This window comes from Phymastichus coffea, unplaced genomic scaffold (genome assembly GCF_024137745.1).
Source record: "Phymastichus coffea isolate CEN01 unplaced genomic scaffold, Cenicafe_Pcof_1.1 PCOF00095, whole genome shotgun sequence".
NCBI classification, from domain to species: Eukaryota; Metazoa; Arthropoda; class Insecta; order Hymenoptera; family Eulophidae; genus Phymastichus; species Phymastichus coffea.
In genome coordinates, this window is record NW_026706906.1 from 765998 (window position 1) to 778973 (window position 12976).

The window sequence follows — 12976 nt, forward strand, 5'->3', positions numbered from 1 at the left end:
TAATATACGGCGCCGCACTTAAGCCCGAGCATCTTGAGACGGCAACCTCAAGGTATTTATTGACAAAAGGCAATTTTAACAAAGACAGAAAGACAGAGCAGGCCAAACGTATCGCGTTAAGCCAGACAAACATAATAGAACGTGGTTAATAGCTTGGTTTTCTTACCGTATTGTCTCCCTAGTCTATCATAATATTGCTAGTTCTTGAGTATCATAAATTTTATATGAAGCCATAAATTATATTCTTAGCTTAATTGAAGGTTTTATCGATACATTTAAATTGGAATCCCAATAGAACAAAAAGTTTCTCGAGAAGGGTATTTCAATGAAAATCTAGTTTTGTTTCCGTTAAAATAAAACGTAGTTTTCACTTTCCAAATAAAATCATCCAAGTAATACAAAAACTTTTCAAGCCATACTTTCTTCCCGAGTGATTTTAAAAATGAATTGATCTCATCGCCCGGCTCGAACGAGTTTTGCAAACATTTACCTCGATCAACGGAAAGAGCTTTGAATTTGCGTTCATGCGGGAGTAACAAAACGAAGTCAGGCGCACAGTGCAGAAAAGCGAAAAAAGAGAGAGAAAAAGGGAGAGAGAAGCGAAATCGCGCTAACAAGAACTCGTTATTGGGAAAGAGAAGCGAGGGGAGTAGGGGGTGAAGGCGAATTGCAGCTTAGATCTGGCGCTCTTTTTCTACTTACAGCTTCGGAGGGAAAATTGCGCTCGGCCGTGCCGATCGAAGGACATTGTCGGCTTTTATTAGAGTCCAAGCGCGGATCCACAATCAAGTGATGAATGAACCAATTATCGACGTATATCCACGCGTGGTGCAACCTTAATTTTAATGAAAAAAACTTGGAGCTTCGAGGGAGAGATTTTTTGCCACGCAAGTAAAAAAGAAAGGTGTCACGGATGTATGGCCGGATTAAGCCTCCTTGGTAATTTTTACGAGAGGCCATTTGCCGCTAAAATCCATTTGGCTTAATCAATTCGACTGCAAAAGAATAGAGAGAGAGAGAGAGAGAGAGAGGAAGAAGGCGATCGAATTCAATCAGGACCGCAATTCATCATGGCTACGAGCGAGTGAGTGAGAGAGTCGTGTTATTTCAAGCGACTAGCGCACGTGTGGTGCTCACTAATGGCCTGAAATACTTATAAGCTCGGATCACGGGATTTTCGACTCTCGTGCGGAGCTAGGTACGTGCTGCTCTCTCCGCTGCCACCGCCGCCGGCGAGTAATCGAATTTCTTTTGGTTCCGCCTCAAACAAACTTGCCGGGCGTTCTATCTCTTTTTCTAAGGGCACCTGCGTGATTCCGATATCGATATCGCCGGCTCCCTTTGAACTGAATTTCCTATTTTGCGCGACAATTGGCAAACTAAGTGTTCCCGATTATTCATCGAAGAGCTCGTTCGCTCGAGGAAGAACGAGGATGCGAATAGCTTGCAATTTTACTGATTGCAACTCCATTCAAATCTACCAGTTCACGTGTAAATGCATGTTTGAATACCACTTGTGCGTTGCTGCAGCGCTGGCCAAAACTTTTTCATTCAATTCAAGTTTGTTTTACACTGATCGCGGAAGCAATTTTACTTTTATTGTTCTTTTGATTCTTTGTCTTTACCTTCTCGTTGAACGAACTTGTTCGTTAAGATGTTAACAAATGGTACACGCAATAATGAAGGAGCAGCTGCTTTGATTCATTAATGGGATTCGACAATTAAAAACAAATTAGTATTGTAAACAAACAGATTAGAAACTTTCATTTTTATTCTCTCTGTTTGAATGGCGTCCGTAATGGTAACTAAATAAGCAAGTGCAACTATTTCGTGTTTTTCCCATTTCATTTGTAATAAACAATTGTCTGTTAACGTTTTCCGGTATCATGATTATATAAACAAGCATGGACAGTTAGCGCACATTTTTATTCCTATCAAAGGTGCTCAGTGTATGACTCTAATTAACGAATATTGATTTAGCGAGGAAATTGCGTGAAAACAGAACAAATAAGAATGATCCGTCATTTATTTTGGATAGTTTTGAATCCAAATGATGAATAATTAAGCGTTATGCGGGTGCGAATATGTAAACTTCTTTCTGCAAAACTGCTCTAATAATCTGTAATGCAAAATCATCGAGAGCAAATTCAGTGATGAGATATCGATGTTCAAACGAAATTCAGTAATAAATTCGATGATAAAAGCAGCATCACTCTGTCAACGATTTTCCTTTGATGTCGAAAACTGTTCGTCATCAATAAAACGATTGTCCTATTCGTCCAAATAATTGCGTGTTCCGTTATAGTACATTTCGATACTGGCCGCACAAGCCTGAAATCACTTTCTCACGAGTGCATCTAACTTTATTTTTCGGGGCAACTTCTCACTCAACGCTTAAAACAAACGTACAATTTCGCAAGGATCACAATCAGATCCAATAACAGCATATTACAATACGTGTAACTGAAGTAGCCCATTAGTGCACGGCGTGGTATTAGCGCCCGAGTAGAAACGAGAGAAAAGAAACCCTTGATGACTATCGGTGACTTTTCACTGGTGGAGTCCAATAGTTATTAGACTCTATTGAACCCTAAAGCCGTCAGTCACTTTCTCTTTTCCTTTATTCATTTATGACCAATTCATTTATGATTCTGGTGATGGTTATTTAATGTGTCGAGTATTCCCGTAGCTCTTGGGAGTCTGCATTTTACCTGACATAAATGTCGTGTTCCCTTTCGCAATGCATAATACACCAAAAGCAAAAGATTTTCAGATGCATTCGAAGACTTAATATCATGCAAAATTATTGGGATTGTTGCGAATAAAATACAAACGCTGACTCGTAATCGACATGGCGGCCAGCGAGGGGCTACTTGAAATCAGCGGCATCGCGTGTCAATTGGTCGCAGCATCCTTGCAAGCGTGAATGCCAAGACGTGGCGCGAAATCCACGACATTCCTGCTTTTGCGAGCAAGTGATTAGTCGAATCGGTTGCCGAACTCGAGCATTAGTGGTACATCGGGGCGAAACGGCATTGAGTGCTCGACTCGCCTGCCCTGTTCGTGACTTATCGTTCGTTATGTTTACTTGTCCTCTTTAGCGGGTGTTATTCGATTGGTTATTATTATTGTTGGGTGTTATTGTCACCATCGCTGACAATTGAGCGTCGCCGAGAGACAATACTCAGAAACGATTATACCGAATGAATTTGAGAATATGTATACCAAGCTCTACTGGTTTTAGAATCTTATCGACGAGTAAATCGGCATCACGCGAATACTTTCGACTCGAATGGCCAAAAGCAGCTGTCTGCCCGTGACATATGATTCAATCGTATGCGCTGTCTGGATAAAAAGGGTGTCGGTGTTGGCCACTGTTAGGAATGTTCAATTAGAAAAATTGAAATGATTTTAACGATGCAAAAATATTGCGGAGAGGTAGCAAGAAGAGGAAAAAGCGAAAGTTGCGGGCGGAGGAACAAGGTTAGGGTAGGTAATGGGTTGGCCTTCTTGCTCTCCTCATTAGCTTGATGACGGTCCCCGCATTCGCATTGGACACTGGCCCCAAACGATCTCCTCTGCAAGAGGGATGGGGGTGAAACTCATAGGGTATTTAAGGAGTGCAAGTTAGCATTTTGAAACCAATATTCTCAAGAGCAAGTCGTATTTCTCCGATACTTTTGCCTTTGCCTCTGACTAGTATATTGCCTGCGTTCTGTTACACTTTCATTCTGTCTTTTTGCTTATTTTTTTTCGGCAGTCTTCAATAAAAGAAGAGTAACCTTTTTTGCTACACTTTTATTCCGTCCTTTTACTTATTGTTTTTTTCCGTCATTCTTCAATTACTTTGCGTCAGTGAGCAAGTTTAAATATGGCTTGTGTTCCCGCCAGATCAGCGACAAGAGTCATGTCTTTAGACACAAATGCTGTTCAGCGCATGCGCGGTAAGATCGATTCGCGTTCCGTTCTCCCACCAAACCAAGGGTGGAACTCGAACCAGTCGCAATCGCGAATAGACATCAGAGTACACGCAGTAGACGGAAACTCGCACACAGAAAACGTTCCGTGCACGTCTAGCTGCCTTATAAATCAATTTCCATTTAACGGCCATCGATTATCGACGGCAGAGTGGCTAGAATCGCAAAATTATCCAAGCAATCAATACAAATTACGTTGTTGTAAGAACAACAATAGCAGAGAGTACTTCAAGACTATCTTCGAGTCAGTTGAAAAAGCATTTCTGGAACAGGCCCCATATCGTGTCAGAAGAAATATTCCGTTGATAGAAGACATGGCCAGTTTTCACCGAAGAGACGAACTCGACGAAGGTGATGCCGATGATTTAGAGGTTAATTTTGAGAGCGGCGACGCTTTTGTCGAGAGTACTAGACGCAAATGGCTCCGCGCCGAGAATCCACTGAAGGTACTCGTTGATGGCAATCTCAAGGAAATTGCGGTTCAGCTTCCCCAAGGCAAACTCAACGTTAGAAAACATTTTACTGGTGAAGATGTGCAAGCAGTATGGAACTTCGAAGTTTCTGTACAAGGTACGTACGTTTGGCTTTCACATTTTTGCTTTGGCACTTGCTTGCTTACTGTTTTCTTGTTGTTATTGTTTTTTTCAATTTCAAAACGAGCAGATGATACTCGAATTGTTTATGCGCCTCGAGAGAACAGCTGATACTTTGGCGCTAGTTGTTGCTTTGGATTGAAGTATCAAGGGCCATTTATTGCTTTTTTTATATAAAACGTTCTTGATACAGAAATAATACGTTACTTCGAATTTTTTTTTATTTGTTGATAAACAAATATTTTTATTTAAATTTCTTTCCACTTGTAAACATATAAACCACATATAACACAGAGCTTATAAAAGATATATATATCTTTCTTTCTAGTCTTGAGTATCGTACAATATGCTCATTTCTAAGACAAATTTCTTTTTTCCGATGCTAATAAATATATTTAATATTTTTAGGCATGAAATACTTAAAAAATGTGAGCCTAGCAATGGATAATAGCACAAATCACTTTACTATCAAGTCTGTACTTGGAGATTCTCTTTGTACCGACAACATGTTCTCGCAACACTATGTGGCACCTGTAGAGTCCTTTCCAACAAGTGCAAAGCCAAGTGTGGGTCTCTATATAGTTGAGATTCAATTTCAAAGCCACACAACTGGCACTTTTTGTCAAGATGTATTATTCGGCTTTAATAAAGGACCAGTGATTCGTCGTCAGATATGCATTGACTGCATACTTCCAGAAGATGAGATTCGTCTGGAAGCAGCACGCGAGTACCTGCTCTATTTGTGTCAGCAGAATCCACAAAAGACACCTATTGTTTGGTTCAAATCGCCTTTTGTGCCAGAGCGTGACATACGTGAATATAATTTATGCCAAATGTATCCGAAGCCAGAGTTGGATCAGTTTTTCTTAACTCACACTACACTAAAGGAGACTGCACTGGATCGAAGGAACTATCGTAGGAGATTGCATGAGTTAGTGACTATTGAGGAGATGGCAAGACGTGAGCAAATTGCACGTTACAACGAAGTGACTGAACTGAGGTTGTCGAACGATTATATCCTTACTTCTGACACTGATGCTTCAACTGTTGCTAAATATGTGTCTCCTGGAGAGTTATTTGCTCAGGTAAGATTCTCTTTCATGTATAATTAATGTACTTTAGTTTTTTATCAGTTGCAATAAGGCTAAATTTGCTTTGCTTAATCAAAGCTTGTGCTGTATCAAATAGATTTCTTTTAAATTATATTATGAGTTTTGTTCTTCAATACTTTCAATGTTCGAATCCAATTTATTTATATGTGATTTTAATTACGTAACAGAGTAGCAAAGATTTAATCAGTTAAGCTATATTAAGATTAATATTAGATGACAAAAGATTGCCTGGCAACGTATAATTATCCCACAAAAAACAAAGTACTTAAACAAACAAACAAAGAGACAGCCAAACGATTCCCTATTCTCACATCACCATTTTAGCTACCACTCGGAAGAGAAATATCGGAAGACACAAAGAGTGGACGTCTTCTCCTGCGCAGCTGTAATTACCTACTAGTGCAAAAAATCACTTTCAGTGACGACCCAACTGCTCGACCGGTCCTCGGCGAAAAAATCTACGAAGCACATATTGAGGACAAATGTAACCACTCAATTTACGTTCGTCTATCAAAGGAATGTGTCGACCAATTAGGATTGCTACCGGATACGAACGTAAAAATGTATGTGCAATTCGTGATGAATCGCACACCATTCTGCGAGTGGCATCGAGCAATCGATGCATTACCCGACACCAGAATCGTCTTCCCCGAGCCAAAAATGCCTAGAAGGAATGGTAGCTACGATGACCGGAGACTCGACTGGTCCAACGAATGGACGACCAGCCTTAAGGATTGCCGACTGAATGATAAGCAAAAGGAGGCAGTAGCCATCATGATGGCTCCAAGCACAGAAATTTTACCACCTGTATTGCTTCTCGGACCCTTTGGCACTGGTAAAACTTCGACCATCGCACAGGCATTGAGGATATTATTGGTGAACGATCTAAAAAGTCGAGTAATTCTTTGCACCCACAGTAACAGCGCTGCCGATCTCTACGTTAAAGAATTTTTCGATCTCTGGTATAAGGAGACCAAAAATCCTAGACTAAAACCACTCAGGATTTACTACACTGGTCGCTCACGAACAACGGTAAGTTAAAAACCACTTTTTAATTAGTAGCGAGCCGAATGTCGGAACGGCTCGAAGAAATGATGTATGTCTGTTCTGCTCTTGTAGGTGCACGCAGTCGTCCGCGAGTACTGTCCGTCGGACCGTCACTTTAACTTCCGCGATCCAACGAACGAGGATCTAGCGGAGTGCGGCTTAGTGATCTCTACCTTGGCAACGTCCAGTTGCCTGATGGCACTCGATTACAGTCCCACTCATATAATAATCGACGAAGCCGCTCAAGCTCTTGAGTGCGAGGCACTCTCATGTCTCGCACTAGCCAATGAACGCACGAGGCTTGTCTTAGCGGGTGACCAAATGCAGTTAGCACCCGAAGTGTACAGCGATTTGGCGCGTGAGAGGAATCTCGGCATGAGTTTACTCGAGAGAATCCATCTCAATTACGAACCCAATCACCCCTGCAGAATACAATTATGCACAAATTACAGAGCTCATAAAGATATCGTCAATTTGACTTCTGACTTATTTTATTTGGGTAAAATCGAGCCTGGCGCGAGTTTACCGTCACACCCGAAACTCTCGCCTTTGACATTCTACGCTTGCGAAGGAAATGTAATGCAGGTGAGTCAAATGCTTCATAAATCATTCGATGAATGGTCATAGGTCGAGTCGTAAGCTTACTAAAAACTATCTTGTCTATTGATTTTTTCAGGGTAGTAACTCTACAGGCTACTACAATGCAGTAGAAGCTGCCGAGATAGCTGAGCGTGTGTCGGATCTTCGTCGCCATTGGCCAGCGGACTCTTGGGGTCCATTCGGCGAAGGTTCGATAGGCGTATTAGCACATTATGCCGAGCAAGTGCTCCTTATCCGTGGCGAGCTACGCAAGCGACGTCTATTCAATGTCTCGGTCGAAAGAGTGCTAAATGTACAGGGGAAACAGTTTACTGCGGTTTTCATCAGTGTGGTGCGCACGCGCCATTGCAGTCGACACTCGGCCGAGAGACAGCTTAGCGATTATGGGTTCTTGACCAATGCACGGTTGCTTAACACAGCCGTGACACGTGCAAAAAGTCTTGTTGCGGTGGTTGGAGATCCAGTAGCACTTCTTACTATTGGTAAGTTTTTATTTGTCTATTTATTTATTTATTTTTGAATTCGTAGTATTTATACGTAATTTTGCTTGTATCGTATTTAAACATATATTATCAACATTTATATTGAAATTACACAAATGAATATTCTTGTCTAATTAAAAAAAAACTTCTCGAGATCAATTTCGTTTGAAGTAATAAATGAGCGGTATTGAATTTGGCAGAATGAAAATTAAAATGTTAAAGCGTGTGCTGAATATTTGCGTTTGTGTGTGTAACAGGATCATGCAGCAACCACTGGCGTCGTTATTTACGCACGGCAGGTGTGCACGGTATGGATCCACGTGAACTAGACTACCACTTACACAAGGTGAACGAGCCGTCGCTCGGGACGGCACTCAATCCACTGGCCAAGGAGTTCATACCGCGAACCGGTACGCAGGCGCAAAATCCATATTGGATCGAGTACGTGCCGATGCCGATCAACTATCCGGTGATACATTGCTCCGTTAACGGCACTGCTGCCAATGGAGGCGTCGTGTGAGATACGACAGAAAGCTTTATACTTAGGTCTTAAGTAATGCACTCGATCATCATTTTTTTGTCTTTTTTCATATTAGCTACCTATTCTGTCATTTTATGTTAATTGTACGTAGTTTAGTCTGTTACTGAATCTCTCTTTCGCTTGCTTGATTCCGTTCGATAGCTTATTATTTTTTCCATCCTTATTTATGACGATAACGATGACGAATTTAATCTTTTTGATTTGATTTTTTTTCTTGTACTTTTATTTTTATTTTATATTGATACATTGTAATTGTAGAAACGTCCATTCCTATGTATTATATAATTATTCATTGTAATGTAATTGACAAGGACAATTTTGTCAAATAAATATAGAGCGTAAGTTGTTCTTAAAAAATACATTTGTGACTTTGTTTTCTAAAAATATAATCCTTTTCCTTCCGTCAAAGTTCTATAACCAACACGCAAAAAATAAAAGAAGTCATGAATATTCGGAACGATAAAACTTGATGAAATTACTTTCTTTTCCGAGTAGTTTAGCGGGGGAGGGGCGCAGTCTCGAATTCAAAATAGTCAAAGCGATAATAGTGCCCTAGGCTATTAAACTTCTGATGTATGCATGCATTCTAAAATTATGTTATAACTTGAGCGGGAGGAGGTTCGTCAGTAAAGTTCCAAGTATTATGACCATGAATATAAAGCCAGAATAACAAAATTTCAAATTCATACCCATGCGTGTATGCCCTTCCGTTATTTTATCAATGGAATATACAATCAAATTTCACAACATGAAAAATCCGCTTCGCTTCTCTAGAGATTATGCGACGAGAGCCGCACTTTCATTGAACGGCACTTCGATCTTTCTCTAGAAAACACAACACAACACTTAAAGTTTTTGCCGGTGGCTTAGAACGAGGATTCTTGGAAGCGCTCCAACGAGAGCAAGTGCAACGCGCTCTGCCTTGATTTTATTTAATAACTCCTTCAAAGTACATCGGAGCATGGTTTTACAAACTGCATTCGAGAGAGGTGTTACGAGTTTACTTCGAGATCCGGGTAGCGAGGGCTTTCAACTTTGATAAGACCGTACAGTTTTTCGCATAAAATCAAAATTCAATTAAAAGTACTTTCAATTCACTTACCTGTATCTCATTATACGAGTATTCCAATCGTTATATCATTCCGTGGGGATTCTCTCAGCGCAATACCCATTCACACGAAAAAAAGACATCTCGCTCGACCAACGTATGTATATAATCCACAAAAAATAATCCCCTCTTGACCATTCGGCTTTCGCTCGTCAAAAGCTGCGCGGCAGCGAAAAAGAACCTTCCGCGGCAAAGGGAGCGAGCGAAAAGTTAACGACAGCCCCCTTTTTTTCCATTATACCGTCGATTACCAGGCGATGAATGGAGGCTGCAAACGAGCACGCACACGAGGCAGTATAGCAATTCAAAGGGAGCTGCTCGGTTAGAATTATCGGCCGGCCGTTAACGGCTTCCGCCACGCGCACGAATGCTCTCCGGAATAAATTTTCGCCGCTGCCACGGTCGCAAGCTCCTTTTTACACCTTCCCAAACTTACCAGTGTGCGTGCAGGAGCATTGTTTCATCTTCTCTCTCTCTCTCTCTCTCTCTCTCTCTCTCTCTCTCTCTTTCTCACTCGTTTGATTAATTAAGACACTGCGCGAGAGTTTAATTAAAAATACTTGTCGTTCGGCCGCGCTGAGCTTTTCAGAGAAAGAGAGAGAGAGAGAGAGCGAAATATTTTCTGGCCACGGCTACGTTCTTTGTTGAGATTTCTTGAAAATGAAGCTGGCATTGTTATTTGTCTGAGCGTTGTAGAGAGCAAATTATTACGTTGTAGAAGGGTTAGTCGAGGTTCGGAGACACTTTTATTTTACGGCTTAATACTTCAATCTTATCCGATACAATCTGTCTGCTTGCGGTGCCATACCATTTAACGATAAGATGGTCAACATTAATCATTGTGAGTTGAGTGATGTTTCAATAAAATAGCCGAACAAGTATAGATTATATATACGTACATAATATTACATAAAGTATTATGTAGATAATAATCTGTTAAAAGTTGTGAGGATACGTCAAACGCAGTACATATTCTTTTTGTTTAAAGAATAGGTCATTCTCAAGTCAGACTTAAGGGTTAGAAAGTATTTTCATACTCCATCCTCAAGGCAGCAAGCAATGGCAGATGCCGAAGAGAGAAAGGGAGGGAGGTCTATAAGCGAGCATCAGAGACTTGAAAGGATCTAGACCCAGTCTCAATTCTCACCTTGAGAATGTTAAGCTCCGGCCATTCTCTCTTACCAGAGAATCCGGGTTTGTATGCAAAGAACTCTGCTAAATACTTAGGCTCTCTCATACAAATGATTTTGTACATAAACGGGGCAGTAAAATAGTTCGTGCGAGAATCAGTGCAGAGCTAATTCAGCTGCTTTCTGGGAAATACCACCACGCAATAATCAAGATGTGGCTGGATCAGTAATCTCCTGCGCAGCTTTAGCGTGGTGCAAGCTGTTCTAAAGAGCAAACTTTATTGCCTTTTTTTGTGACTTAGTCAATGTCTAGCCTTGCCGATTGCCCACTCTGCCACCATCTATGCCATTCTGGATAGTCTCACAATGTTATCCAGTAGGTCGTCCTTAGCGTTGTGCAGATAAATCTACAAGTCATTGGTGTAAAAAATGTGCCTGACGTCTTGTTATTTCAGTACATGCTGCAGGTCATTGATGTATAAATAAAATAGCGGTCCCAAAACAGAACCCTATGAAATACCTAGATTGATCTTCAATCGACTGGATTCACAATCTTTGGAGGACACTCTGAAATCGACCTTTCGGATACGATTAAACTACAGAGGAGCCACTCTGGAGAAACTACGTCAACAAGTTTAAATGCACTAATTTAGAAGGTGGAATGCTGTAAAATACTTTGTTGAAATGAAGCAGTACTAATAGGGTCATCTTTTGTTTGTTAATGGCCGTTTGGAAACTACGGCGCTTGCTGAATACGGTCTGGAAAGAGTCAAAAATATTATTATTGTTTAGATACTTAGGAGTCGATGGTGTGTTGCTCTTCATTATAACGGTGAGTTGTGCCTGTTTCCAAGCGGTCGAAAAAATGGCTGAAAGCGAGCAAGAACAGAAAATGGACACGCGCCACTTGGGTCCTTCGGCTCCGCCCATAACGGAGGCGAAGATAAAATCTGTGAGATAAAAGAAACGGCAAAGTGCAGACAGAGCAACCTCGTATTCGCTGAATTTGAATAAATTTACATCTCTAATTTTCAAATCATGGTGTCATCTATACTTGTTCGGCTATCCTCTGTAGTGTCATTATTATTATCATCTGATATGATTAAGCTTCTCGCAATTACAGCATAAACGAGCGACTAAAAAAAGGCATTCTAATTTGTCACGAACTCGTAAAGCAACCGGGTCAAATCTAATTCTTAATCCCTCGCTTCGTTCGGGCATAAACCTCACACGAGACAAGCGTCTGCTTTCCCGCGCTAGTTAAGTAATGCACGCAGTAACAGGTTGCCGTTCGTTCGACTCTGTTGAACATTTCAATTCCTTTGTATCCTGACAATTAATAATTAGCTATGATAAATCAACAATCAGACATTAAGCGCTATCGAATATAAAGTAGCCGGTCGTTGTCACTCTCTTGGTTGAACTCTGCTTTAATCCGCGAGGGTTGATACCCTAATACTTTCTCCTACCTGTGTGTGTATGTATTTCCAGATACACAGGCTTACAGGCAGGTGTTAAAGCAGGTCTCTCAATAGATATTCTCACACTCATCATTTCTGAGAGCTGCTAAGTACGTAGTGGGCCGAGCCGCTTTGCTTCCATTTATGACGCATCTCTTGCAGTATATATATATGGATCATGCTGTTTTTATTAACGTTTCCGAAGGCGAACGGCTCAAGCAACGCACGGAAACAATGTAGCTTAGAATAAACACCATCTCTTTCAAGTTTTCCAAACCGTCGAAACCATTCAGATTGGACATTTTCGAATAGAGGCACTGTAGCATCGCGGCAAAGGTATCGCAGTAAAAAGTGAAGATACTCAGCGCTACGCACATCACGAAATCGCGTTAATAGCTCTTTCTCTCTCATTGACATGCTTTTCCGAAATCCTACGGTGGTAACGTCCACCAAGTTTTTTCCCACTAACGGCTCACCCTTGATTTCTATCCAAGCGCGCTTACTGATTGACCTTCGATTCACCATAGCTAATTATTTATTCATCGGATAAAAAAATGTACTATAACAACATTTTCCATGTCGTTCTGTGTATTGTGGTTAAAACATACTCTGCATGCACATAATCGCCGAAAACAAGGAATGACAATCAAACAAAGTGTCGTCAATTTGTTAAAAAAAATTCATCGTTCCAAAATCGATGAAATAATTTTACGAGTGCGAAAAGCTTTCAACGACGTAATATTCTGTGATTCGCAGTCTAAAAAAAAATGCATTTTTTCCAGCCTAGCGGGCTTTAATTTTCCGCTACGATCAAATAAAATCTCGCCGGGAACAAATAAAAAAGTCCGTTTCACCTTGACCAAAACGCGCATCCGAATAATCACCGGTGTGTTCGGTCTCTCTCTTTTTTATTGCGCACAACCAAG

At 40.9% G+C, this 12976-nt stretch overlaps 2 protein-coding genes across 4 annotated transcripts in view; one reads left to right on the top strand and one right to left on the bottom strand.

Annotated features, from left to right (window-relative positions):
* LOC131669629 (prolyl 4-hydroxylase subunit alpha-1) overlaps positions 1-12976 on the bottom strand; it is a 181751-nt gene that overhangs the window by 27300 nt on the left and 141475 nt on the right. The window lies entirely within an intron of this gene.
* Positions 4014-8689, top strand: LOC131669628 (probable helicase with zinc finger domain). The gene is made up of 6 exons (XM_058944632.1): positions 4014-4547; positions 4979-5655; positions 6007-6714; positions 6802-7314; positions 7406-7811; positions 8069-8689. Exons 1-6 carry the CDS (start codon positions 4292-4294, stop codon positions 8329-8331), a joined length of 2823 nt encoding a protein of 940 aa, XP_058800615.1. The 5' UTR covers positions 4014-4291; the 3' UTR covers positions 8332-8689.